Source organism: Crotalus tigris, unplaced genomic scaffold (assembly GCF_016545835.1).
Source record: "Crotalus tigris isolate CLP2741 ecotype Arizona unplaced genomic scaffold, ASM1654583v1 scf7180000024508.2633422, whole genome shotgun sequence".
NCBI lineage: Eukaryota > Metazoa > Chordata > Lepidosauria > Squamata > Viperidae > Crotalus > Crotalus tigris.
Genome location: NW_024100680.1, coordinates 365,378 through 390,072, shown reverse-complemented (window position 1 = coordinate 390,072; position 24,695 = coordinate 365,378). Strand labels below are relative to the sequence as shown.

The 24,695-nt window shown below is 39.6% G+C and overlaps 1 protein-coding gene across 3 annotated transcripts in view; it reads right to left on the bottom strand.

Moving 5' to 3' along the window:
- IGSF3 (immunoglobulin superfamily member 3) overlaps positions 1–24,695 on the bottom strand; it is a 130,690-nt gene that overhangs the window by 46,809 nt on the left and 59,186 nt on the right. For all 3 annotated transcript variants that reach the window (XM_039333766.1, XM_039333768.1, XM_039333767.1), the window contains exon 4: positions 7,118–7,528. In XM_039333766.1, coding sequence (XP_039189700.1) covers positions 7,118–7,528 — 411 coding nt within the window. The remainder of the gene's footprint in view (positions 1–7,117; positions 7,529–24,695) is intronic.

Here is a 24,695-nt window from a genome sequence, read left to right as displayed (position 1 = left end):
TTACGTCCGCCTGAGCTGTCTGTAGGGATGTTGCTTGGATTAGTATGTCGTCTAGGTAACATTGGACGCGTATTGGGATTTTTCTCAGTTTGGCGGCTACCGCTGCTAGTATCTTGGTAAATACCCTGGGTGCCGAAGATAGACCGAAGGGGAGAGCTCTGTATTGGAAGTGTTTTCCCCCGTAACAGAAACGTAGGAACCGGCGGTGGTTTGGGTGGATGGGGATGTGAAGGTAGGCTTCCGTGAGGTCTATCGATGCCAGGAAGTCTCCTTCTCTGATGCTTCCCAGGATGGACTGAAGGGATTGCATCTTGAATTTTTTGTATGTGATGTAGCGGTTGAGGTTTTTTAGGTCCAGGATTGCCCTCCATCCTCCTGAAGTCTTTGGAACCACGAAGAGGATGGAGTAAAATCCTCTGCCTCTGTATTCCGCTGGGACCGGTTCTATTGCTTGAATGTCCAACAGGTGTTGGATGGCCTCCTGCATGAGTTTGCGTTTGGTGGGGTTCCTGGAGACCGAGCAGTTGATGAGTCGGTCTGGGGGTGTGACCAGGAACTCCAGGGACAGCCCGGACTGGATGGTTTGTAGTACCCAGTTGTCCGTGGAGGTCTGCTCCCACTGGTGGAAGAAGTGAGCTAGTCTTCCTCCAATGGATAGGTCTATGTAGGAGTCATTTTGTCTTCCGGTACGGACGACCCGTTCCACGGAAAGGTCGTCTCGACTGGTTTTGTTGTCTGGGCTGGAACCCCGGTCTGTCGTAGGGGCGGCCGTACGGTTTGTTCTGCCTGGGAGTGAATGGCTTGGGTGCCTGACTGATAGGCGTGGTTGTCGGTTGGCGAAAGGACTGCCTACGAAAGTAAGGTGTGGTACGTTTGTCTGACCTTTTGTTCAAGTGTGCCATGACCTTCCGCTTGTCTTTGTTCTCTACAAGATAGGGGTCCAAGGCCTCCCCAAACAGACCGTTGCTTGAGTAAGGGGCGGTCGCTAGCCGCCACTTAGCCTTGGTGTCAGCTTGCCAGTGTTTTAGCCATAGCATTCTCCTGGCAATTATGTTGGATGCTATGGATCTGGATGAAAAAATGGCCGATTGGAACGTTGCGTCTGCAGCGTATTCCGTGGCTGCTACCATCTTAGCCAGGTCCTGGTGTGTTCGTATGTCCTCCATAGGAACTATGGTTTGTAGTTGTTGCAACCAGATGAGGGTGGCCCGGACAAAAAAGGAGGCCAAGGTGGCTGCTTTGATGGCCCATGGCGCTGTCTGGTGGGTTTTACGAAAGGCTTGTTCCCACTTTTTGTCATCTGCCTTAAGAGCCTCCACTAGGTCCCCAGCCGTGGCTGTCTGGGAGACCAAGGGGGTCCAGGCTTCATCTACTTTAGGAATTTCTAAGGCCTCATTGAGGTCTGTGGCAGTGCTGTATAATTTTTTGTCCGTACCACTCACTGATGGGAAGGAAGCGGGAGAGTCCCATGGCTTCTTGATCCCTTTCAGGAAAATGGCGGGGCAAGGTATATGGTGTTGCGTTGTCACCTTTTCTACGAATACGGGTCTGGATGTGGTGGCCGGTGTCGCTTGCGGCTGAGAAAACTGATCCGTCCCCATGTCCGCAATGGCTGTGGCCTTGCGTAGTATCGTGAGGAAGCGGTTGGGATTAAATAATCCCCCTGAGGGGGGGGCTCAGGGGGAAGTTCCTCATCCTCTTACATAGAGATCCCAGGTTGATCCTCCTCTTGTGGTGAAGAATAAGCACTCATGGAGGACTGGGCCGGGGAGACGGGTTCCTGAATGCCTGAGGACTCTGAGGGGAGTTCCGAGTGTGGCATGGCTGAGATGGAGGGCCCCTGGTCGTGGTGGGCGGAGCGCTGTGCTAGGGCTCGGTCCACCACTTTGGTTAATAGGGCCTCTAGCCGTCCATCTGCCCAGATGTCCCCTATGTCATTACCTTTGGGTGTGGTGACCGCAGGTGGAGAGTTGGACTCAGTGGTTGTGCCTGCCGCCGTGGTTGTTTGTTGGGCTGATGTAGATGGCGGGTCCAGTGGTTGCGGTGTTCCTGGAATGGACCACGCGCTCTGGGTTGATGTGGATGGACCCAATGGTAATTCCATCTCGGTGGCCGCTATTTGAACCAATTCCAATTGGGCCTGCCTCTGCGCTCTGGAGAACTCCTTCTCCAGGGCCTGGTGCCTACGGCTGGCTTGCTTTTCCGCCAACTTGGAGGGCCTCTTGAGCGAGTGTTTTGTCTTCGCTTTGCACTTGCCTGCCGCCTTCTGGTCAGAAGGTGTGTTGCAGCCGTAATTGGGAGGTGGAGGGGTCGTGCTCATGGATTGAGGCAACGAGGGTCCCTCCATTCCGCTTGAGCAGTCCCAGAAAAACTGAGAAGACGCTCAGGCAGGCAAGTATTGGCGGGAGCGAAATTGGAACAAGTACCAGGACTGTTCCCCTGATCACCCGACCACAACAAAAATATTCTCTCTGGGCTAAGGTCACGGTAGCTGAGGGAGGTACCGAAGGCACGTTTGGAACCATTCTTTGGGTTCCACCCGGAGGCCTTAGGTGACCAGGCAACGTGCACCAGTAGAAAAAGGAAAAGGGAGGCAAAAAATATCAGTGGCGACCTCAAAAGGGTCTGTAGGCCTGACTTAATACACAGCAGGTATCAAATGGCGGTCACCTAGAGCGGAATTTATTCTTATTAATACTATTACTATTATACTAATAATAGGAACAACAATAATAATAAAATAATAATAATAATAACAACAACAACAATAATGGTGATGATGATAATATTGTGTGTTCTGTCTTTAGGCCTGTTGGCCCTGCAGTCGCTTAATTTTTAGCTTTAAAAAAAATTTTTTTTAATTATTATTATTATTATTATTTTTAAAATTTATGTATCTATTTTTATTATTATTATATTTTGTCCTATTATTATATGTGTGTATCGGGGGTGGAGCGCTGGTTGTGTGCTCCTATTCCGCCTCTATCAGTGATTCCAGATATGATGTAGAACTTCCTTAAGCTCGGTTTACCTTTCTCTGGCAAGAGATGGCAGCCACAGCTCGTTTCTCCCTGAAAAAGGGCTTTGCAGATCCCAGGAGGGTTCTCTAGCCTCCGTTTCTTGGTTGGCTTACTCCCTTCCTGTGCTTCGTTTCCCTCTGAAGATAAGCTCCGCAGCCTCCCAGAAGCTGCTTGTGCCTGGGGATTTAAATTTGGCGCGCTGTGACGTTTTAAGGGAATCCCAGTCAGGGATTGCCTTTGTTGTCTGAAAACGGCAACTAAAATGGCGCCCGCGGTTGCCCTGGGCTGCTAGGGAATCTCCGATGATCCGAATTCAAGTTTGAATCCGGACCTGGAGATTGTTATTTTTTCCCCCAATTTGAGGAAAAAATCCCTTGGAAGGTTGGGGAGAAAAGCTCAGCAAGTGGTCTCTGCTGATGCCTTTGTTCCCCCCCCTTTTTCACCTCCAGAGCCCTGGGGCTGACTGGGATCCGTGGGGAGTTTTCCCCCCCCACACCCCCTTTTTCAATTTTAATATAGGATCAGGGATGATCCCAAGGAAAACTTAGTGGTTGGGGAAAAGGTTCAGCAAGTAGTCTCTGCTGATGCCTTCTTCCCCCCCTTTTCACCCCCCAGAGCCCTGGGGCTGGCTGATATCTGTGGGGAAATTTCCCTCCCCACCAATCCCCTTTTTAATTTTAGGTTTGAGATCAGGACTGATCCCCAGAAAATTTTGTGGTTAAATTCCTATAGGTGGAAATTTTTTGGGAAGGGGAAGCCAATTATCAAGGGATAATCAATCAATGGATTTCTTGTCTAACCTGATAAGCTGAGAGCCACGCCAAAACGAGTCTTCTCCGAGCAGAGACCAAGTTAAGAATGGGCTCCACAGGAAGTGGGGGCGTGTCAAGCTTTGGCTACTTGGTCTCAAGAGCAGGCAGACAGAGAAAACCCATCCGTGGATTATCCATCTCCTGTACTGGAGAAAAAAGGGGAGCAATCCCTGAATTATACCCTTTCTAGTCAAGGGACAGTGTAAAAGCTGAAACCACATCTGCTAGCTACTTACATGCTAACAGATTGACTAAATGGCTTTGGTGTGGTAACAATATCTTCTACCTCATTTGTACCATGCAAAACGCTGTAGTTCCTGTCCCTCCTCCTCCAGCCCCCCCCCCGGGCTCCCTCAGTTCCTACACAAGAGACGTCAAATTGGCCACTCCTACCCCCCATCCCCCGGGCAACCACAAAGCTAGAGCTTACTTTTGGGGTCGGACTTATATTAGGCCCACCCTCAAAAATGAAGCTACGGCTTATTTTTGGGGTAGGTCTTATTTTCAGGGAACATGCTCTCTTCAAAGAGTTTTTATTAGCAGTGTTCTCTACTTCAAAATTTTGGCTTGTTACATAAGTAAACAGTTTGTATTAATTTATGTACTGAATACATCAAAAGACTAGAAACAACTGCTGTGATTTATTCTAAATAAGCAATTCCTACCAAAACTACTGACTGATAAGCCAAAAACAGGACATCACCATTTAAAAAGGACCACAACATAGGACAACAACAACACAGGGTAAAACATAACTTAATAAAGGCACTGAAAAGAGTAAATGAACATTTTATATGAATATTAAGGTATTTTCATTTATATGAAAAATAATCATAAAAAAGCTATGAACCCCTTTAATATATAGAAACTGTATATAGAATATAGAAATGTTAACTGCAAAGAAAAGAAAAAAGGTGCATGTACAATATACAATAAATAATACTCCCCATTTTGTAGGTTTTAATAAACTGTGTTATACAGAAATTTAAAGCAAGGCAATATATTTTGTAACACAATGAGGTAACCTGAGACTTATCAGATGTTTTGGATTTCAATAGCAATTAGCTCCTGAGGTCCTACGCTATAAACCTGCTAGCAAACTATTAATGGGCTTTTGCAAGTGTCATTAATTAGCATCAACCAGAGCTAGTCCATCTTAAACAATCTCTTTATGCTTTTACTTGATTTGACATTGTTATATTAAGTCAGCAGGTAGCTAACACCTACTCTGACACTTACCAGAGGAAATCAAAGAGGCTGATCAAATGCTCCAGTTAAAGGAAGTGTTAGTGTAGCTGACCACTGTGGCTTTGTAATTGCTGCAAAATTTTGCAAGTGAGCCCATTATTGGAACAAGGAAAGGCAAAGTGGCATTTAGCTTAAGCTACGGTCAAGAATGCTCAGGTAAAGGTGCAGAGGTAAAAAATTCATCATTGGCATGTTAAAAAAACACACCCAGAAGTGGAGACTTTAGCTAAATAAGTGCTTATTATGGGTTGCTAGCCTAAATTGTGCATGTCTTCAATAAATCAAGAACAAATGAAGAAATGTCAGGAAATTATGATATACTTATATGGTTTAATGGTATAAAAACAGCTTGTTAAATATCAGCAGACTTGCTTGATTTGGACTTGGATCCCAAACATTATTTCTGCACAGAAATAGTATTGAACCCCAAATTCCTCTCTCAGAATGATTACTGGCTCGAATTGTGCTAGGTAAAATGAACCCAGTATGGGACTAAGCCATCACTCCAACCAGTATGTTCATTTGCAAGAAATTATGGAAGTTATAATCAAAAACATTTGAAGAATTAAGTTGTACTCCAATTTTACAATAAATAAAAAAATATTCTATCTTTGATATAAAATATTCTATATATGCAAGAACATATTCATACGAATAAGGTTTATATACTTGCATTGCCAAATCATTTTCTATAAAACTTTCTCTAAAGAACTACATTTTATTTTCAGTCAAACAAAAGTTCTCTTACAGTATTCCTGCTTATCATTTAGTGCTAGGCTACCTTCAGCTGAAGAGGATTTTGGGAGTATCAAAATGTAAAAATACACCTTCATTCCCAACAGTAATGGTCACAGAAATTTCTAAGGGGTTTCTGACCAGATGGTGGTACAGTAATATTGTAGAAATGGAAGGCCTCATGAATTACTTTTCTAAGTAGCACTAGAGGAAGATGTGAAATGGAGTTATAGAAAGAATGAAAAGAAAGTCAGGAGAAGAAAAAAGTAAAAGGGAAAGAGAAAAAAAATAAAAGAATACTATAAAGACAGTACTGAGGAAAATGGAAATACTGTAACTAAACTTTGGGTTATGGCTTACAAAATGGAAAATATTTTAACCACTCTGATATACATACAACACTAAGAGGTTAAACTAAATACACCGGTGGATGCCGTTCTAGCTAAAGCCACTGTCGAAGCAAGGATTCAGTTCTACATTGGCAATTATGGAGAGAAGAACAACGGCTATTATTCCACCGTTTCTTGCACATGAACATCTTCCTTGCCAACAGCTACTTAAATGTCTTTTTTGAAAGAAAGGAACCAATAGCCATATGATAAAGATTCTTCAGACACATCCCAGATGAACTAAATAAGCAAATCTGTAACTAATGGACCAATGAAAGAACAGGAAATTATTTGATGCACTAACAATTAAGATAAATCATTCTATACTAATACAAGAATGTCTGATTTGGTTTCAAGTTTTCACTTGCATCTGCTAATTAAATGATTAATCTATCAATCAATATATTTAAAAAGTGAAACTTGGGACCATTAATTTGTAGTCCAAATGTTAAAAGTACTGCAGTTGCTATATATGCATACACATATGTACATACAAACATATATATGTACATTATCAAAATCTTGAGAAATTGCCAATCCTCATTAGATTTAGGCATTGTCACTAATACTGTTGAGAATCTGGGGGAAATAGAAATGTATGAGAGACTTTATAATTGCATAAGATTACAGCCATTTAAAAATTTAAAATATGTATTTTAATTTCTTCTAAGAAATATCTACTGTGGTACCATATAGAATAGGTTCTACGCTTCCAACCACTACTTTATGTAACAGTCCTGAAAACCTTTTGGTAGTAATATAGTGGTCAACATTAAAGAAGGATGCAAAGTCTGTGAAGCTCCTCCTAATAAAATTACACTGTCTAACTTGAATCCCCTGATCTCAAAAATGAAATCACAAGAGTACATGCAAGACTATGAGAGAAGTAAAAAAAATTTTTTGGCACACTAACCTGTTCCTTCCACATAGACCATAGTGCTCTCCGACTGCTTGCGTGTCACAGCGTACCAAGTGCCATCAGGATCCTGAATCCATTCGGCTGCCTCACAATAAAACTCGCCTTCATCAGAGGACTGAAGATTGTAGATAGTAAGCTTAGATTCAGTCTCGCCTACTTTATCAAGACGGACATCTCCACTTGCATGGCGTTGGATGTATTCACTTCCTGCACGCAGTACAAAATCTTTACTGAGAGAAATAACTTCCACAAGAGGCTCATCTGCTTTCTGACGATACCAGGCAATGGAAATGTGGCTGTGCTGTTCAGTATTCTTGGTAATCTCACACTTTAGCTCCAGAGAATCATGTTGTACTTTCTTTAGAGTCTGGGTTTCTGAAGTTACTCGTAGGGAGTCAGGAATAACTGCAGTGAAGAAATGAAAGAAAGGAATATAAATACATGCATATTGATAATATTTGCTTTGTTTGATCATGCAAAGCAGCATTAGTTGATTCGAAAAGTAGATTCTGCACCTGCAGGAAAACACTAGAATAATAAAGGTGATGAAGAAGATATTCATAGTTGTATTTATGTTCCAACCAATATTGCAGAATAGATCAAAGAGAAATTAGAAACAAATAGTATTGTTACTTTTTGCAGTATAGAGTGCAAAGCCTCCTTGATGGTCTCTGAGCATGGTTGTTTTCTCGCAAAACCGATCTACAAATCTGCCAATGTCTTCTTTCAATTTGCAGTGTCCAAGGATTTATCACAAAGAGAGCTTGGTCTAGTGGTTAAGGCACCAAGCTAGAAAATGGTCTAGTCCCACCTTAGCCATGAAAGCCAGCTGGGTGACCTTGGGTTTTCACTCTCTCTCAGCTCAACCCATCTCCCAGGGTGGTGATTGTTTTGGGAAAACAAGAAGACAGTGGGATACAAACAAACAAATCAAACATCACCTGGATGTAAGTTGCCCTTCTAACAGCAATGCTATAATGTGATTTTCAGTGAAACTGTCAGGAAAACCAATGCTAAAATCACAATTAATTCTACCACGGAAGGAGGATGACATTATTATTCCTTCTCTGCTAGATGAGTATCAGTCCTGCCTCACAGAACAACATAGATCAACACAGAGTACTTCGTCACAGATGCATACAAACCCAAAAGCTCTGTGAATATGATTCAAGTGAAACGATGTATCACAAAAACTCAATAATTACTATTTACATTAAACTTTAACAGATGGTGAAAATACACTCTTGCAACCTGACCAAGGAGAGTGGGCACATCAGCAGCAGCTGCCTCAAGGAGGAGGTAAGCGCAGCCGGCTTCCCCCTCAGGGAAGTGGGGTTGGACTGGTTGGGCTGCAGGGTCCTGGTGCCCTGCGAATTCGAGAGCTGGGTGTTTACCTTCTGCTTCCCAGGACTCTGGACAGCCGCCACTGTCCGGGAGTCTCTCGCGTGGCCCAAGAGGTACAGCGAGGCTCCTCTGGTGGACCATGTTCTGGTGCCTACCCCAGTCCCACCCTCCTCCACCAGCGACCAATGGATCCCCCCCACAGCCCCGCCTGCACCCCCCACAGGCACCCCACAACCTGAGTGACATTGCGCCTGGCCATTGACTTCACCTGTCAAAAGATTGCAGAAGGGGATCACACGATTCTGAGATACTGTGACCGTCATAAGTATGAATCAGTTGCCAAGAATCCGACTGTAAATCACATTATCCTGTTAATGCTGCAACAGTCATAAGTGTGAAAAATGGTCATAAGTCACTTTTTTCAATGCCATTGTAACTTTGAAAAGTTATTAAGCAAACTGTTGTAAGTTGAAGACTACCTATACTTTATCACTTTTTTCCTTTTTTCCCCAGTCATCAAGTTTTGATACCTTGCTAGGTGACTGGGGGCAATCGAATATTGCCATACCCTAAAAGTGGTACAATCTGTGAAAAGGCTGAAAAGCCCTGTTCTAGATATGTCAGAGAAAGACCACTCAAACTCTCCACCAAGTGGAAGTTTTACATCACTTCCTTAGAGAATTAACTGAGGAGAAGGACGATTCCTGCTTCCTTAGACTTACCTTTGTAAAATTAAATTAAATTAAATGTACACATGGTTTTCTGTTAGCTACCAATATAGCAGATCTAAGTTTAAACAAATTGATTTCATCTAATCTAATACACCACCATCTGTTTCTAGGAATGTTTATAATGCATTACATTCTGAACTCAAAAACTGGCTTCTTAAATTCTTGAAAATGTTACTGAAATATAAAAATAAAGAATATCAAAGAAATATAAAAATATAAAAAAGAAGAAACTTGAGTACTATGTGAACATGAGTTGGGATTTTTCTTTCTTTAATGGTGGCTTAACAGTTTTTTATTATCCTTTATTTAAAAAGTTAAACTGTTTAAACTAAATAATCTCTGATAAAAATCAGTGACATAATATGCTTTTTAGCAAAACTTTCAGTTAATTTTCTCAATTATAAAAATATTTATAGCAGAGATTGTGTAATGCATAACAAGAGTGAGATGAATTTCACAGCTATTGTTACTGGGGAGAGAAACTCTTTTATCTTTATGAAATGAGTTATAATTCTCAATTATTTCTATGGTTCTTATAAATGATACTAGAACACTCATTATTTATTAGATTTTCAATGAAGAATAAAATGGGGTTTTGTTGGCTGCTGCAGAATAATACCACAGATCTATCCGCTGGTTATAACAGCATCCTAGTTTGTGTTTATTAATTGTGTCAAATGATTAGGATGAAAGAAGTACATCTGTCAAAGTAATTGGATATGGTCAAGCAACTGAGGAAAAGGGGCTGGTGGCATGTACTGAACATTTATTTTCAAGATAGGAAACTAGGTCAGCTTTCTGACTCAAGGCCATAAATCCTCCTCACATGATATTAAAAGGCATTTGCCATGATTCACAAACTCACTTAAGACAGTTAACTAACTATATAGTATATTGTTCACAAGAATGAACAAGAATCTGATCCTGTTTTAAATACATACACACATTTACACACACGCGCATGAACACACACACACACACACACACAGAGAGGGAGGAATGAAAGAGGAGGAAACATACAGTAGCTTCTCTGAAATAATTTAGTTTCAGATCATACAGAGAAAGAAGGAACAACACGACTGTATACTGTATATCATCATTAAGCTACACCTGCTGAAAAACTGGCTAACACTGCCAAATTCAAAAACCAAATACGTTTTTTGGAAACTAGTGTAAAAAATTTGGAGATACTTTCTTTCAAATAAAAAAATAGTTATTTGGAGAACAAGACTAGAAATATAGGTGTTCTCAACTTACAACCATTCATTTCAGATGATGCCAATCACCTGGAATCTTTTGCAGCCTTAGAAGGAGCAATTAAAAGTACTGACTTCCCACAAAGGTCCAAGAAAACATCAGACAAATCATCATTCTACAGAACAGAAGAAGACAAGGAGAGAGTGGTCCTCAGAAATTTAAAAAAGGATCAGACTATCATCATACTAGAACAGTGGTTCTCAACCTTTTTAATGCCGCGACCCCCAACTGGTCGTAAGTCGAGGACTACTCAACCGGTTGTAAGTCGAGGACTACTCAACTGGTGCAGCACCGTTTGCAGAATGGGACTTTTGGCGGGCTCAGCAGGGCAGAGACAGCCTGGACAATTCCTATTGGCTTTTGAAAGCCAATAAAATTAGACTCTATTGAAGAGAGTCTATTCTATTGGCTTTCAAAAGCCAATAGAATAAAAGGGAGTAGCACAGCTAAGGAAAAGGGGGAAAAAAATGGCGGACTGCGTTGTTTGGCGACCCCCGTGAAATGGTCGTTCGACCCCAAATGGGGTCCTGACTCACAGGTTGAGAACCGCTGTACTAGAAGAAGACAAAGGCTGAACCATGATTATTATGAACATATCACAGTATTTGCAAAAAGCAAAGGAATTATTCCTGAGAATGCATTTGTTCATTTAACTGAATGTTTCAATAAAATAGTCAAAGTTTAAAACAAATTATTAGCAGAAGTAAAATATTTCATCAAGCTTCAGGGACACAGATGTCCATTTTGCAATTATGCAAGTTAGCTTATTCTTACTAAGTTTAACATATTCTGCAAATATTATATTTATATGGGTTTTAAGTGCATTGTTGTCTTTCATTCATTTTTCTAGGATCTTTACTGAATATTTTAAATAGTTATGACTATTTAATCGCAATATAGTTATTTATTGCTGGAAACAAATCAAAAAGAAGGGATTTCTTTTATGAGCAAGACTGCTTTACTAAGCAAATATATTGATTAGAGAAAATGATTTAGCAATAATAATTGTGTAAGAAAATATTTCAATTATTTGGATATTATGAATAAAATTCATAGCAAGTATCTTGAGAATATTTATTCTCAATTACAGTTTTCTCATTCTGTGTTAGAAGCATGAGGGCCAGTTTGATATAGTGGTTAAGGCACTAGGGTAGAAAGTGAGAGATTGAGAGTTTAGTCCCATCCAGCCATGAAAGCCAGCAGAGTGACTTTGGGCCAGTCAACCCCTTAGCCTAACTCACCTCACAGGGTTGTTGTGTAGAAAACAGGAGGAGGAAGGTGTGTTGAATATTTTCACTGCCTTGAGCTATTTGTAAAAATAATAAAGGCAAGATACAAACAACAAAAATCTTCACGCCCACTGCTAATTTAAGAAGCTCACAAAAAATCTTGTCTTTGGGTACTGATTAAATCATTCATCCTCTTCCTCATCATTGAGGAAATATAGAACAGTATTATTATGTCATTACTTCCTCTAAACATACAATCAAAATATAAGACAGTGAAACATAGGAGACTACAATAAGCAAATCTTTATATTATGGCAAATGTAAGTCAGTGTAATGTTTGTTTCAATCAGAAAGAGATGAAAAGATTAAGTCAAGGCACATAGGGAATAAATCATTCGAGATATGATTCAATGAAACAAATGTGACAAGAGGAGGTGGCAGCTGTGGCTGAAAGGGGGTGGCTTTACATCCAATTGTACCAATTTCTTAATCAGGAGGTCCTTCCGACCAATAGTCCCCAAACTTTCTGGCTTTGCAGTCCACCGGCAGCAATGGGGTGGTGGTGGAGAGGAGATGATTACGCACAAGCAACGGCCAAGTGTGCATGCAGCTCCATTTGCACAAGCAATGGGTGAGCTGCATACATGTTTGCCTGCCACTTGCACAAGTGGAGCTATGTGCACACGCGCACCGCCCCCTGCTTGTGCGGCCCGTTCTTAATCACCTCATGACTGGATTATTGCAATGTGCTTTCTATCTGGAGATGCCCTTGAAAATCACCCAGAAGATACAGATGGTCCAAAATGCAGCAATGCAAGAAGCCACAGGAGTATTTTGATATACTCATGGACATCTTGCTGCGTGGGGTCCTTTGGTTGCTGGTTGGTTTCAGGTACAGGTAGTCCTTGACTCACAACCATTCATTTACTGACTGTTCAAAGTTACAATGGCACTGAAAAAAGTGACTTATGACCATTTTCACACTTTTGACCATTGCAGCATCCCCATGGTCAGCTGATCAAAATTGGGACACTTGGCAACTAGCATATATTGCAGTATCCTGGGATCAAGTGACCATCTTTTGAGATCTTCTAACAGAGTTAATGGGGAAAACAGATTCACTTAACAACCATGTTATTAACATAACAACTGCAGTGACTCACTTAACAACTGTAGCATGAAAGGTCGTAAAATGGGGCAAAACTCATTTAACAGCTGTCTTGCTTAGCAATGGAAATTGCCCAATTGAGGTTGTAAGTTGAAGATAAAACTATATACAAGCACTGGCTATCATTTATAAAATCCTTCATAGGGTGTGTGTGTGTGTGTGTGTGTGTGTGTGTGTGTGAGAGAGAGAGAGAGAGAGAGAGAGAGAGAGAGAGAGAGAGAGAGAGAGAGATTGGTTGGTTGAGATTTCAAGTCAGCGCTGATTCTTGGTGATTGCCTGGACCCTGCAGTTTTTCTTGGCAACATTTTCAGAAGTGTTATGCCATTGCCTCCTTCCAAGGGTTGAGCAACAATGATTAGAAATCAATCTGCTAGCTTGGAGTTTTAACCACTACATCAAACTGGCTCTTGTTTCATAGGATAGAGTTGAAATATTTGAGGGACTACCCTCAACTGAAACCAAGTCCAGTAGTTTCTTCAAGTCGATTATAATTAAGGGTAGTGAGAGTGCTCCGGATCCTCTCAATTGAACAATGGAATTTAATGAAACCCTGGAAAACACCTTATCTGTCATCAGACTTGTCTTTTGGAACAGGAGTCCCCAACCCCCAGCCATGGCCCACTGCCAGGCTGTGGAAGTGGCGGGCGAACATTCACACATATCCCCACTTGCACAAGCAGTGGGTGAGTATGTGCATTTCATTTGCTCCATTCATGCAAATGGAGCTGCGTGCACTTGCCAGCTGCTCAAATGTAATCATTCCCCCCCCCCCACTGGTCAGCAAAGCTGAAAAGTTGAGGAACACTGTTTTGGAAGAACATTCTCCTCCCCCAGATATTTCCCTGGCTTCCACTGTACAAAGGTTCTTATTTCCCAGTCCTGGGATTAGGCTGTCTATCAGCCCCCTAGTAGTTTTTATGTACACTATTGCTTGATTATTATTATTATTTGCCTTTTGGTACTGTCCATGGGGTTTTCATGGCAAAGATACTGGAGTGGATTGCCATTTCCTTCTCCAGTATTTTGTTTTTTTTAGCAGAAAGTGAAGAGGAACTAAAGAGCCTCTTGATGCAGGTGAAGGAGAGTGCAAAAGTTGGCTTGAAACTCAACATTAAGAAAACCAAAATCATGGCATCCGGCCCTCTCAATTCCTGGCAAACAGATGGGGAAGAAATTGAGGTAGTGACAGATTTTATCTTCCTGGGCTCCAAGATCACCACAGATGGGGACTGCAGCCAAGAAATTAAAAGACACTTGCTCCTGGGGAGGAAAGCTATGGCAAATCTAGACAGCATACTAAAAAGCAGAGACATCACCCTGCCAACAAAAGTACTTGTAGTCAAGACCATAGTTGCAATGTATGGTTATGAAAGTTGGACCATAAGAAAGGCTGAGTGCCAAAGAATTGAGGCCTTTGAACTATGGTGCTGGAGAAGACTCCTGCAAGGCGATCAAACCAGTCAGTCCTAGAGCAGATCAACCATGACTGCTCCTTAGAAGGCCAGATCCTGAAGTTGAAACTCAAATACTTTGGCCACCTAATGAGAAGCAAGGACTCACTGGAGAAGAGCCTAATGCTGGGAAAGATTGAGGGCAAGAGAAGAAAGGGACAACAGAGAATGAGGTGGCTGGATGGAGTCACTGAAGCAGTAGGAGTGAGCTTAAATGGACTCCAGAAGATTGCAGAGGACAGTTGTCCATGAGGTCGTGATGGGTCGGACACAACTTTGCAACTAACAACAACAATAATTGCTTGATTTTTGTCTAGGTACACATGCATTTTCTCCTTTCCCCTTATCTTTCTCTTTTTCTTTCTGTTAACTATGTTAAGTCACCCAAAGACACTTTGCAGTTGGGCAGATTTCCAAATGTAGTAAAACAAATCTAATAAAATTAAATATTTAAGTATTTAGAAAGGAATAACTAAAACAAAAGATATAATAGTAGAATCCTATAAGAAATCAAAAGACAGAGAAATAATTATAGTTGAAAAACAGGTAACGAGTGATTGAATATGCAAGGTGATTGAGTATTTTAAAACAAAGGGAAAATGATAGGGATGATCACACATGGATTTTGAGCAGACCAAAATTACATTTTAATAACATGTTTATTATTCCTATAGCAACTGAATTTTGAAATACTCTCTAAATGGGGGCTCAGCATAATATATTTTAATAGCCATTTGTTAAAGGCCACAAAATTGTCATTTGTACATGGCTTCTTTTTAAAGAAAGCTTAGGGTTAAATGTGTTTAATTCTGGTAAAAGTTGATTATATTGATTAAATTTACTCATTTAGCTTCTACTGCCTTTAATTTTTGTAGCTTTTTAAAAGGTGGTACTTAGAACAAAGAAAAGAGAGAAATAAGAATATTCAGTCAATGGAAAGGGGTTGGAACACTTTTACTAGTGTCTCACTATCCAAAATTCAATAATTTAAGTAAAAAATATTAGAAAGTGATAAAAAAATATGATTAGAGTACATAAGTTGTCAGTATGTGGTTAATACTGAAAAACAGAATTCATTGATATTCTATAGGCAATATGTAGCTTGGATAGAGAAAGCATCTGTGCCCCTACATATTACAATATTTCAATTTCCATCAGTCCTAGCCAGCACAAAAATAATCTGGGATTATGGGAATTATATCTGCAATGCCCAAAGGTTCTACCCCTCCTGCTATAAATATGAATGGTTCTTATTATTGTCATACGGTAGTAGCTAAACCAGGACAGAGAAGAGAAAAATACCAGGAAATCTGTTCATAATAAACATCTCTGAGGTACATCTCTGTACCTGAAAGTCAAATATTTTCAGATTTGCAGACTGATATATCAGTATCACTTATTTCCCTTTTGCTGTTTAAAAAATGCATTCACTGAGATGAAAAAAAATTAATCCTGGCATGAAAAAAAACAAAGCAATCCCACTTTTAAAAGAATGATCTTTCACCTCTTTCTGGAATAACACTTCTCCTTTAATTTACACCAAAAGTCTAGATTTTGAAGGCTTTTAAGAGGACAGGGGCAGAGAAGAGTATAACGGATATTTCCCTTTCTGACACAGTCACTCCAATTATATGGCCCTCACCATACTTTCTCTTTTAAAATTCAATGTGTAAAAGAGCAGAGAAGAGTTAATCATACATTTATACATTATACATTTATTGGTTTTAGAGGTTGTTCAAAAGAATTCACCCAGCTTCTCTTATTTTTCTTCTTAAGAAACCTGTATTTAAAGAGAAATTTTTATACTAACCAAGTTTTAAAGAAGAGCAAAATGGGGCATGGTGCTTCTGACTGCACAGGTCTAATCCAAAGCAATAGTTTTGAGCTTCACAGAGAACCCATGGGATGGTAAAAAACATCCTGGAAAGTTAGTTCACTTTTTTGGTGATAAATATCTGTGACTCCAGAAGATGGAGGACAGGAAGGCCTGGAGGAACATTGTCCATGGGGTCGCGATAGGTCGGACACGACTTCGCAACTAACAACAACATCTGTGATACTCGAGCATAGAAACCATTTTGTACATCAAAATGCCAATGCCATGAAAGTTAAAATGCCAATGCCCATTTTAGAATTTGTCCTGTTTACTAAAATATAAAAGATTTTTTTTTCCTGCAGTGGTGTTATCAAGTTTTTTTAAAGAAAGGAAAGCTGGCACAACAAAACTAAACAATGTTTCGGTATTCATTTTCAAAATTTAAATATATACTTCAGTAATAGTAGTAAAGTTGGAAGGGATCTTGGAGGTCATCTAGTCCAACCCCCTGCTCAGGCAGGAAACCCTACACCATTTCGGACAAATGGCTGTCCAGTCTCTTCTTAAAAACTTCCAGTGTTGGAGCGTTTACTGCTTCTGCAGGCAGGCTGTTCCACTGATTAATTGTTCTCACTGTCAGGAAGTTTCTCCTTAGTTCTAGGTTGCTTCTCTCCTTGATTAGTTTCCACCCGTTGCTTCTTGTCCTGCCTTCAGGTGCTTTGGAAAATAGCTTAATTCCCTCTTCTTTATGGCAGCCCCTGAGATATTGGAATGCTGCTATCATGTCCCCCCTTGTCCTTCTCTTCATTAAACTAGACATACCCAATTCCAGCAACCGTTCCTTATATGTTTTAGCCTCCAGTCCCCTAATCATCTTTGTTGCTCTTCTCTGTACTCTTTCTAGAGTCTCAACATCTTTTTTACATCGTGGTGACCAAAACTGGATGCAGTATTCCAAGTGTGGCCTTACCACGGCATTGAAGAGTGGTATTAATACTTCACGTGATCTTGATTCTATCCCTCTGTTAATGCAGCCTAGCACTGTGTTGGCCTTTTTGGCAGCTGCAGCACAATGCTGGCTCATATTTAGGTGATTGTCTACTAGGACTCCGAGGTCCCTCTCACAGTTACTACTATTGAGCAAGGTGCCACCTATGCTGTACTTGTGCATTTGGTTTTTCTTGCCTAAATGTATAACCTTGCTTTTTTCACCATTGAATTTCATTTTGTTAGTTAGTGCCCAGTGTTCAAGTCTGTCCAGATCCTTCTGTATCTTAAGCCTGTCTTCTGGAGTGTTGGCTATTCCTGCCAGCTTGGTGTCGTCTGCACATTTGATGAGTTCCCCATCTATCCCTTCATCCAAATCGTTGATGAAGATGTTGAAGAGTACTGGACCCATAACAGAGCCCTGGGGCACCCCACTACACACTTCCCTCCATATAGATGCAGTTCCATTGAGGACCACTCGCTGAGTACGGCCGGTCAGCCAGCTACGGATCCATCTGGTGGTGATTCTGTCTACCCCACATTTTTCTATCTTATCAAGTAGTAGGTTGTGATCTACTTTATCAAATGCCTTACTGAAGTCCAAGTAAATTATGTCCCCAGCATTCCTCTGATCCACTAATTTTGTCACTTGGTCAAAGAATGCAATAAGATTTGTCTGGCATGATCTATTTTTGACAAACCCATGTTGGCTTTTAGTAATGACTTTGTTTGCCTCTAGGTGTTCGTTGATTCGTTGTTTGATTATCTTTTCCAGGATCTTCCCAGGTATTGAGGTCAGGCTGATAGGTCTGTAATTTCCTGGATCCCTTTTTTTTTTCCTTTTTTGAGGATGGGAACTACATCAGCTCTTTTCCAGTCCTCTGGTAGTTCCCCTGTGTTCCAGGATCTTTGAAAAATATAGTTCAGTGGCTCCGATATCACATCTGCCAGTTCCTTGAGAACTCTGTGGTGTAATCCATCTGGTCCTGGCGATTTGAACTCATCTAGGCTGGACAGGTGCTCCCTAACCATTTTCTTGCCTATCTTAACTTGTGTTTCTGTTTTGTTTTTTATGGCACTATTTTTGATAGGTTGGTCTGTTTTTTCCCTTTGTGTAAAGACAGATGCAAAAAATGAGTTAAATAGTTCTGCTTTCTCTCTGTTGCTTGTCACCTTCTTGCCACTTCCACCCACTAATGGACCAATCATTTCCTTCACTTTTTTCTTGTTTTTTACATGTTGAAAGAAGCCTTTTTTGTTATTTTTGACTTTGGTCGCAAGCCTTAGTTCATTTTGAGCCTTGGCTTTCTTCACTTCATCTTTGCAGGCTCGGGCTATTTGCTGATATTCTGACTTAGTTATGTTCCCCTCTTTCCACTTTCTATACTTGTCCTTTTTATCTTTCAATTTGTCAGAGAGTTCTTTATGCAGCCATGCTGGTTTTTTTTGAGAGCTGTTTTTTTTCCTCTTTGTTGATATTGTGCTAGACTGTGCTTTTATTATCTCATTTTTCAAAATTTCCCAAGCTTCTTGAGTTGTTTTCCCCTTGAGGATTCTCATCCATGGAATCCTTCCCAAGCCCTCTCTAAGTTTATTGAAATTATCTCTCTTGAAGTCCAAGACTCTAGTTTGACTGTGTTCTATTGCTTGTGCTTCTATAATGTTGAATTCTAATATTGCATGATCACTTCCTCCCAGGGTTCCTATGGCTTCAACACCGTCTATCATTTCATCTCTATTAGTGAGAATTAGATCCAAAATGGCTAATCCCCTAGTTCCCTTCTCTACTTTTTGGGAGACAAAGTTGTCTGCTAGGTTTGCCAGGAACCTGTTTGATCTTCCACTTGGTGCGGAGTTTGTCTCCCAGTTGATGTCATGGTAGTTAAAGTCCCCCATTACTATTGTGGTGTGCTTCCTACATACCTTAGTTAGCTGACTAGCAAAAAGTTCATCTATTTCCTCTGTTTGGTTGGGTGGTCTGTAGTATACACCTATGGCAATGTCATTTCCCCCCCCCCTTTTATATTGATCCAAATGCATTCAAGACAGTTTTTATCATTATTGTGCTCTATTTCTGTGGAGATGTAGTTATTTCTTATATAGAGAGCAACTCCGCCTCCTCTTTTATTTGGTCTGTTTCTTTTAAATAGTTTAAATCCCTCTAGCTGTGTGTTCCATGCGTGGGTTTCATCATTTATTTTGACTTTCACTATTTCTACAAGTTACTATGATTCCCACTGTTAATAATACTTGCCACATTTATGACAGCAATTCCAAAGAATAGTAAAAAAGGGAATTTTTGTTAATGTTGAAAAAGAACAAAGAAGATTGCATTTCATTAGTTCTAAATTCTGTGAAAAAATATTAAATCTACTTCTGCAGTGAAGCAAAGAAAAAAACTGAATCTCTGAAGATAGAAAGTTTGCAAGTTCTGTGCTAGATACTAGTATGAAAGGAATTGTAATTGCAAGATATATGTGGCCATAGAGAGCAACTAATAATGAAACTACTCTTTGCATAATGTTGATTTGTGATAGAGACATCTGTCCCTGAGTTGAAGTAAACTATCAAATTATAATTTGCCATGCTTCCAGTATTTCAAAGACAGAATTTCAATTTTAACACTGCTCCTATATTAATATAAGTTCTACACATTTGTTTAAAACGATTTTGTAGGATAAAAAAGCTATTTTGGTGAAGTGATTAAGCTAACAGGTTAGAAACTCGGAGATGGTGAGTTCCAGTCCCATCTCAGGCACAAAGACAGGTACAAGGAAAGCAGGCATTGGCAAACCCCTTCCAAAATCTTGACAAGAAAAGTACAGGGACTTATGCAGGTAGCTGTTAAGAGACAAAAATGCAACCCTCCCCCCAAAAGTAAGTTGAGATCCTAGAAGATTTCAAATTAGATTTTGGATGACATGGTCAATGTCATTTAACTGACAAAATCTGAAGGCACTCTTGTGAATTGTACCACAAATCTGCCTATATCTATCTCTTTTTGCTGCTTAAGAAACCCAATATCACTTTAAATCTAATATCTGGTTGTCAGTCTGAAGCATGCCCTTTTGAGGCATGTTGTTTGACTACAACTTCACACAAGACATGAATTAGCAACAAAAATATCAGTTTCAAAATTATTTATTTATTAAAGTATCTAAAGTATCAAGAAAGAAAAAATGGATGAATATTAAGCTTAAAAATAAGGACTAACTACATTTCAAATAGGAAAGATGAACAAAAGCCCATTTAGGAAAGTTTTTTTTTCTTTTAGGTTTAAATTAATTTTGAAAAAAACTGGCCAAGGCTTGCCTTGAACACATGCAAAATAAAATCAGACTCTACAGTTATATTTAAAATTAATGAACAGCTTTCCCTTGAACATATACTAAATCCAGACATTAGTTTTATAACCTAGAACTATATTCTGTTGTTTCACACATAATTCATAACTTCTTCCAAAGTATTTTTGTTTTTCATTTCAAGCAATTCAATCAATGGAAATCTACTGCAAAACACCCAGACATACATCTTTCAGTAGATCCTAATATATCACCTGCAGAATCTTGTTTGACATGATGAGCAGCTAAGTATGCTTCTGTCTATATCTATACAATTAAACAGGTGGAAGCTTTGTTTTCCTATTTTTATTCCTTCACACGATTTTAAGTAAATTTATAGAATGCTAAATAATTTCTCTCAGCAAGATATAATTTACAATTACCTATTAGGAAATATTTTACATATTTTCCCTATTAAACGGTATAAGGAAGTAGAGAAATTAGCTCTTTTTAAAGCTCAATTTGAAAGTTATTGTTTGATCCCATTGGAATCTTTCTTTATTCAGGGATCAGTTTTATTAGCTGTACTTAATAATGTTAGATACATATGGAAGCATTGGATCATAGGTTTAATTCTGACCCTTTAAATATATTCAATAAAGCCACTTTGCACATAAACTGGGCTGATTTAATTCCAACACAATTCTTTTTAAACCTTTGTAAAACAGAATTTTATTAACCTAAGAAGGATTATGCATATGTTTTCAAGCTTGTTTTTCAACGACCTGGCATCTGCCTATTGCACTGCTCCAAATTACCTAATAATACAGCTTTATTCTTTTTTGTTCGCAAACTTATTTACTTTCTTTCTTTTCCTTCCTTCCCTCCTGCCTTCCTTTCATTTTCAGCTGTCCTATAGATTCAGTCAAGAGTCATACCACAAATAATTCTACCCACATTAGCATTCCCATTGTGAACTATATTCCTTCCGGATGAATTATTCTGGGTTAAAAACAATTTGTGTTGTTGTTATCCGGCTATAGTCATTTAAATTTACAGAGTCAACTGAAAGAACAACAATATCAAAAAATGACATTTTTGTATTTAATTTAAAAACAGAGTGATGAATATAGAATGCCAAAATTTCAAAGAAGTAAAAAATGTAGAAATATTAATTATCACCCAAGGGAAATTACATGCTATTCAAATTGTCTTAAACACTTTCTTCTCACACACAAGAAGCCAGCTAAAAAAATATTTGTTTCATGCAGCAGCAAATTAATGCTTCTGCAAACAATGGTTCCAACGTGTGCTATCTCATTATTTTACATTTCTTTTCATGTCCCTTATCTTCCAGGGAACTAAAGGAATTGAGTATTTAAAGCTTGTATCTCACAGTAATCAGTCACTGCTGGTAAAGAAAACTTGTACTATAATTATGTCCTTTCAGAGATCTGTCCTAGCTAAACAGTTTAGCTTGGCTTCCTTCTCCTCACTTGTCTGCCTAAATTTAGCAAAAAATAAAATAAAAAAATTCTTACACAGATCTGAACAGAGGAGAGATATCAAAGTCTAAATTTGATGGTAGAGAATCATTTACATGTACACATTTTTCTGAAGTATAACACTTCATATATTATATTATAAAAATGTGTTTTGTTCTGAAAAAACAATATAAGTCCTGTCAAAACTAATGCCTAAGCTGAAAAAACCTTGGTTTTAATTACAAAAAATATATTCCTCTCAGAACAGGTTTCATATTTATTTTACCAAGCATGGGTCCTTGACACAGAAACAAGTACAGAAGATAAAAGAGGAAAAATACTACTGAAAAAGATGTATTAAATTTCCTTTCCTTCCCAGACAGCATATCCAAAGGCTTACCACTCTGTGTAGACATTATACCATAGAACACCATTTTAGTCTGTTTCATGATAGGTCAGTTTCAGCTATCCCTTACTATTTTTACAAGTAGTCCAAATGGAAGGACTGCTGGAGATGTCTTCTCTGAAGAGAGACTTATCAATACAATTTTCCTAAGCTACATACAAAAGTGAATGAGAGAAGTGTTCATCTTTGCCCACAAATTCAATCACTGTTGTCACTGAGAAACAATGTGGGTGGTAGACCTCCTAGGCAAGATCTCAAAGGTACATAATAATATTATGTAAGATATATATAGTTCTCTTTACTACAAACATCAATTATAGCTTGGGAAAGTGGAGAAAAAGAACTCTATAAGTCAGACTAATTTTTCTCTCACATTTCCAGTTACTTTTGTATTTTATTTATGTTCAAGGGATTATACTATACATCCTTGGGATGCTTGGATATTGGTTGGGTTTCTGATTACATATAGAGTTCACAGGGAATAACTGGGAACATGAGAATAGGAACAGATAGAGCAGGTATTACTCCTGCTAGCCTACAATTTCAAAGCCACATGGAAAGAAATAAGATGACAATTCACATGATGACATACAATTGACTAAAACTGTTTTAGTTATTGAAAGTTCATATTCCATCAATATTCGGAATCTCATCAAATTACAAATTTTAAACAGAGATTACTAAGTGTATACAGTGGGGCAAAAAAGTATTTAGTCAGCCACCAATTGTGCAAGTTCTCCCACTTAAAAAGATGAGAGAGGCCTGTAATTGTCATCAAAGGTAGACCTCAACTATCAGAGACAAAATCAGAAAACAAATCCAGACAATCACATTGTCTGATCTGGAAAGAATTTATTTGCAAACTATGGTGGAAAATAAGTATTTGGTCACCTACAAGCAAGCAAGATTTCTGGCTCTCACAGACCTGTAACTTCTTCTTTAAGAGGCTCCTCTGTCCTCCACTTATTATCTGTATTAATGGCACCTGTTTGAACTTGTTATCAGTATAAAAGACACCTGTCCACAACCTCAAAGAGTCACACTCCAAATTCCACTATGGTGAAGACCAAAGAGCTGTTGAAGGACACCAGAAACAAAATTGTAGACTTGCACCAGGCTGGGAAGACTGAATCTGCAATAGGCAATCTGCAATTGGTGTGAAGAAATCAACTGTGGGAGCAATAATTAGAAAATGAAAGACATACAAGACCACTGATAATCTCCCTCGATCTGGGGCTCCATGCCAGATCTCACCCCGTGGGGTCAATATGATCACAAGAACGGTGAGCAAAAATCCCAGAACCACATGGGAGGACCTAGTGAATGACCTGCAGAGAGCTGGGACCAACGTAACAAAGGCAACCATCAGTAACACACTACGCCGCCAGGGACTCAGATCCTGCAGTGCCAGACGTGTCCCCCTGCTTAAGCCAGTACATGTCCGGGCCTGTCTGAAGTTTGCTAGAGAGCATTTGGATGATCCAGAAGAGGATTGGGAGAATGTCATATGATCAGATGAAACCAAAGTAGAACTGTTTGGCAGAAACACAACTCGGTCGTGTTTGGAGGAGAGAGAATGCTGAGTTGCATCCAAAGAACACCATACCTACTGTGAAGCATGGGGGTGGCAACATCATGCTTTGGGGCTGTTTCTCTGCAAAGGGACCAGGAAGACTGATCCGTGTACAGGAAAGAATGAATGGGGCCATGTATCGTGAGATTTTGAGTGCAAACCTCCTTCCATCAGCAAGGGCATTGAAGATGAAACATGGCTGGGTCTTTCAGCATGACAATGATCCCAAACACACTGCCCGAGCAATGAAGGAGTGGCTTCGTAAGAAGCATTTCAAGGTCCTGGAGTGGCCTAGCCAGTCTCCAGATCTCAACCCCATAGAAAACCTTTGGAGGGAGGTGAAAGTCCGTGTTGCCCAGCGACAGCCCCAAAACATCACTGCTCTAGAGGAGATCTGCATGGAGGAATGGGCCAACATACCAGCAACAGTGTGTGCCAACCTTGTGAAGACTTACAGAAAACGTTTGACCTCTGTCATTGCCAACAAAGGATATATAACAAAGTATTGAGATGAACTTTTGATATTGACCAAATACTTATTTTCCACCATAATTTGCAAATAAATTCTTTCCAAATCAGACACTGTGATTGTCTGGATTTGTTTTCTGATTTTGTCTCTGATAGTTGAGGTCTACCTATGATGACAATTACAGGCCTCTCTCATCCTTTTAAGTGGGAGAACTTGCACAATTGGTGGCTGACTAAATACTTTTTTGCCCCACTGTATAAGTAAATCTGCCTGATTTGAAAAGTGCAAGAACAAAGCACTTACAAGAACAAGATGACAACTAAGTTAATTTTAAATTAATTCACTATGCACAAAATTCCACTAATTTATGTTTTTT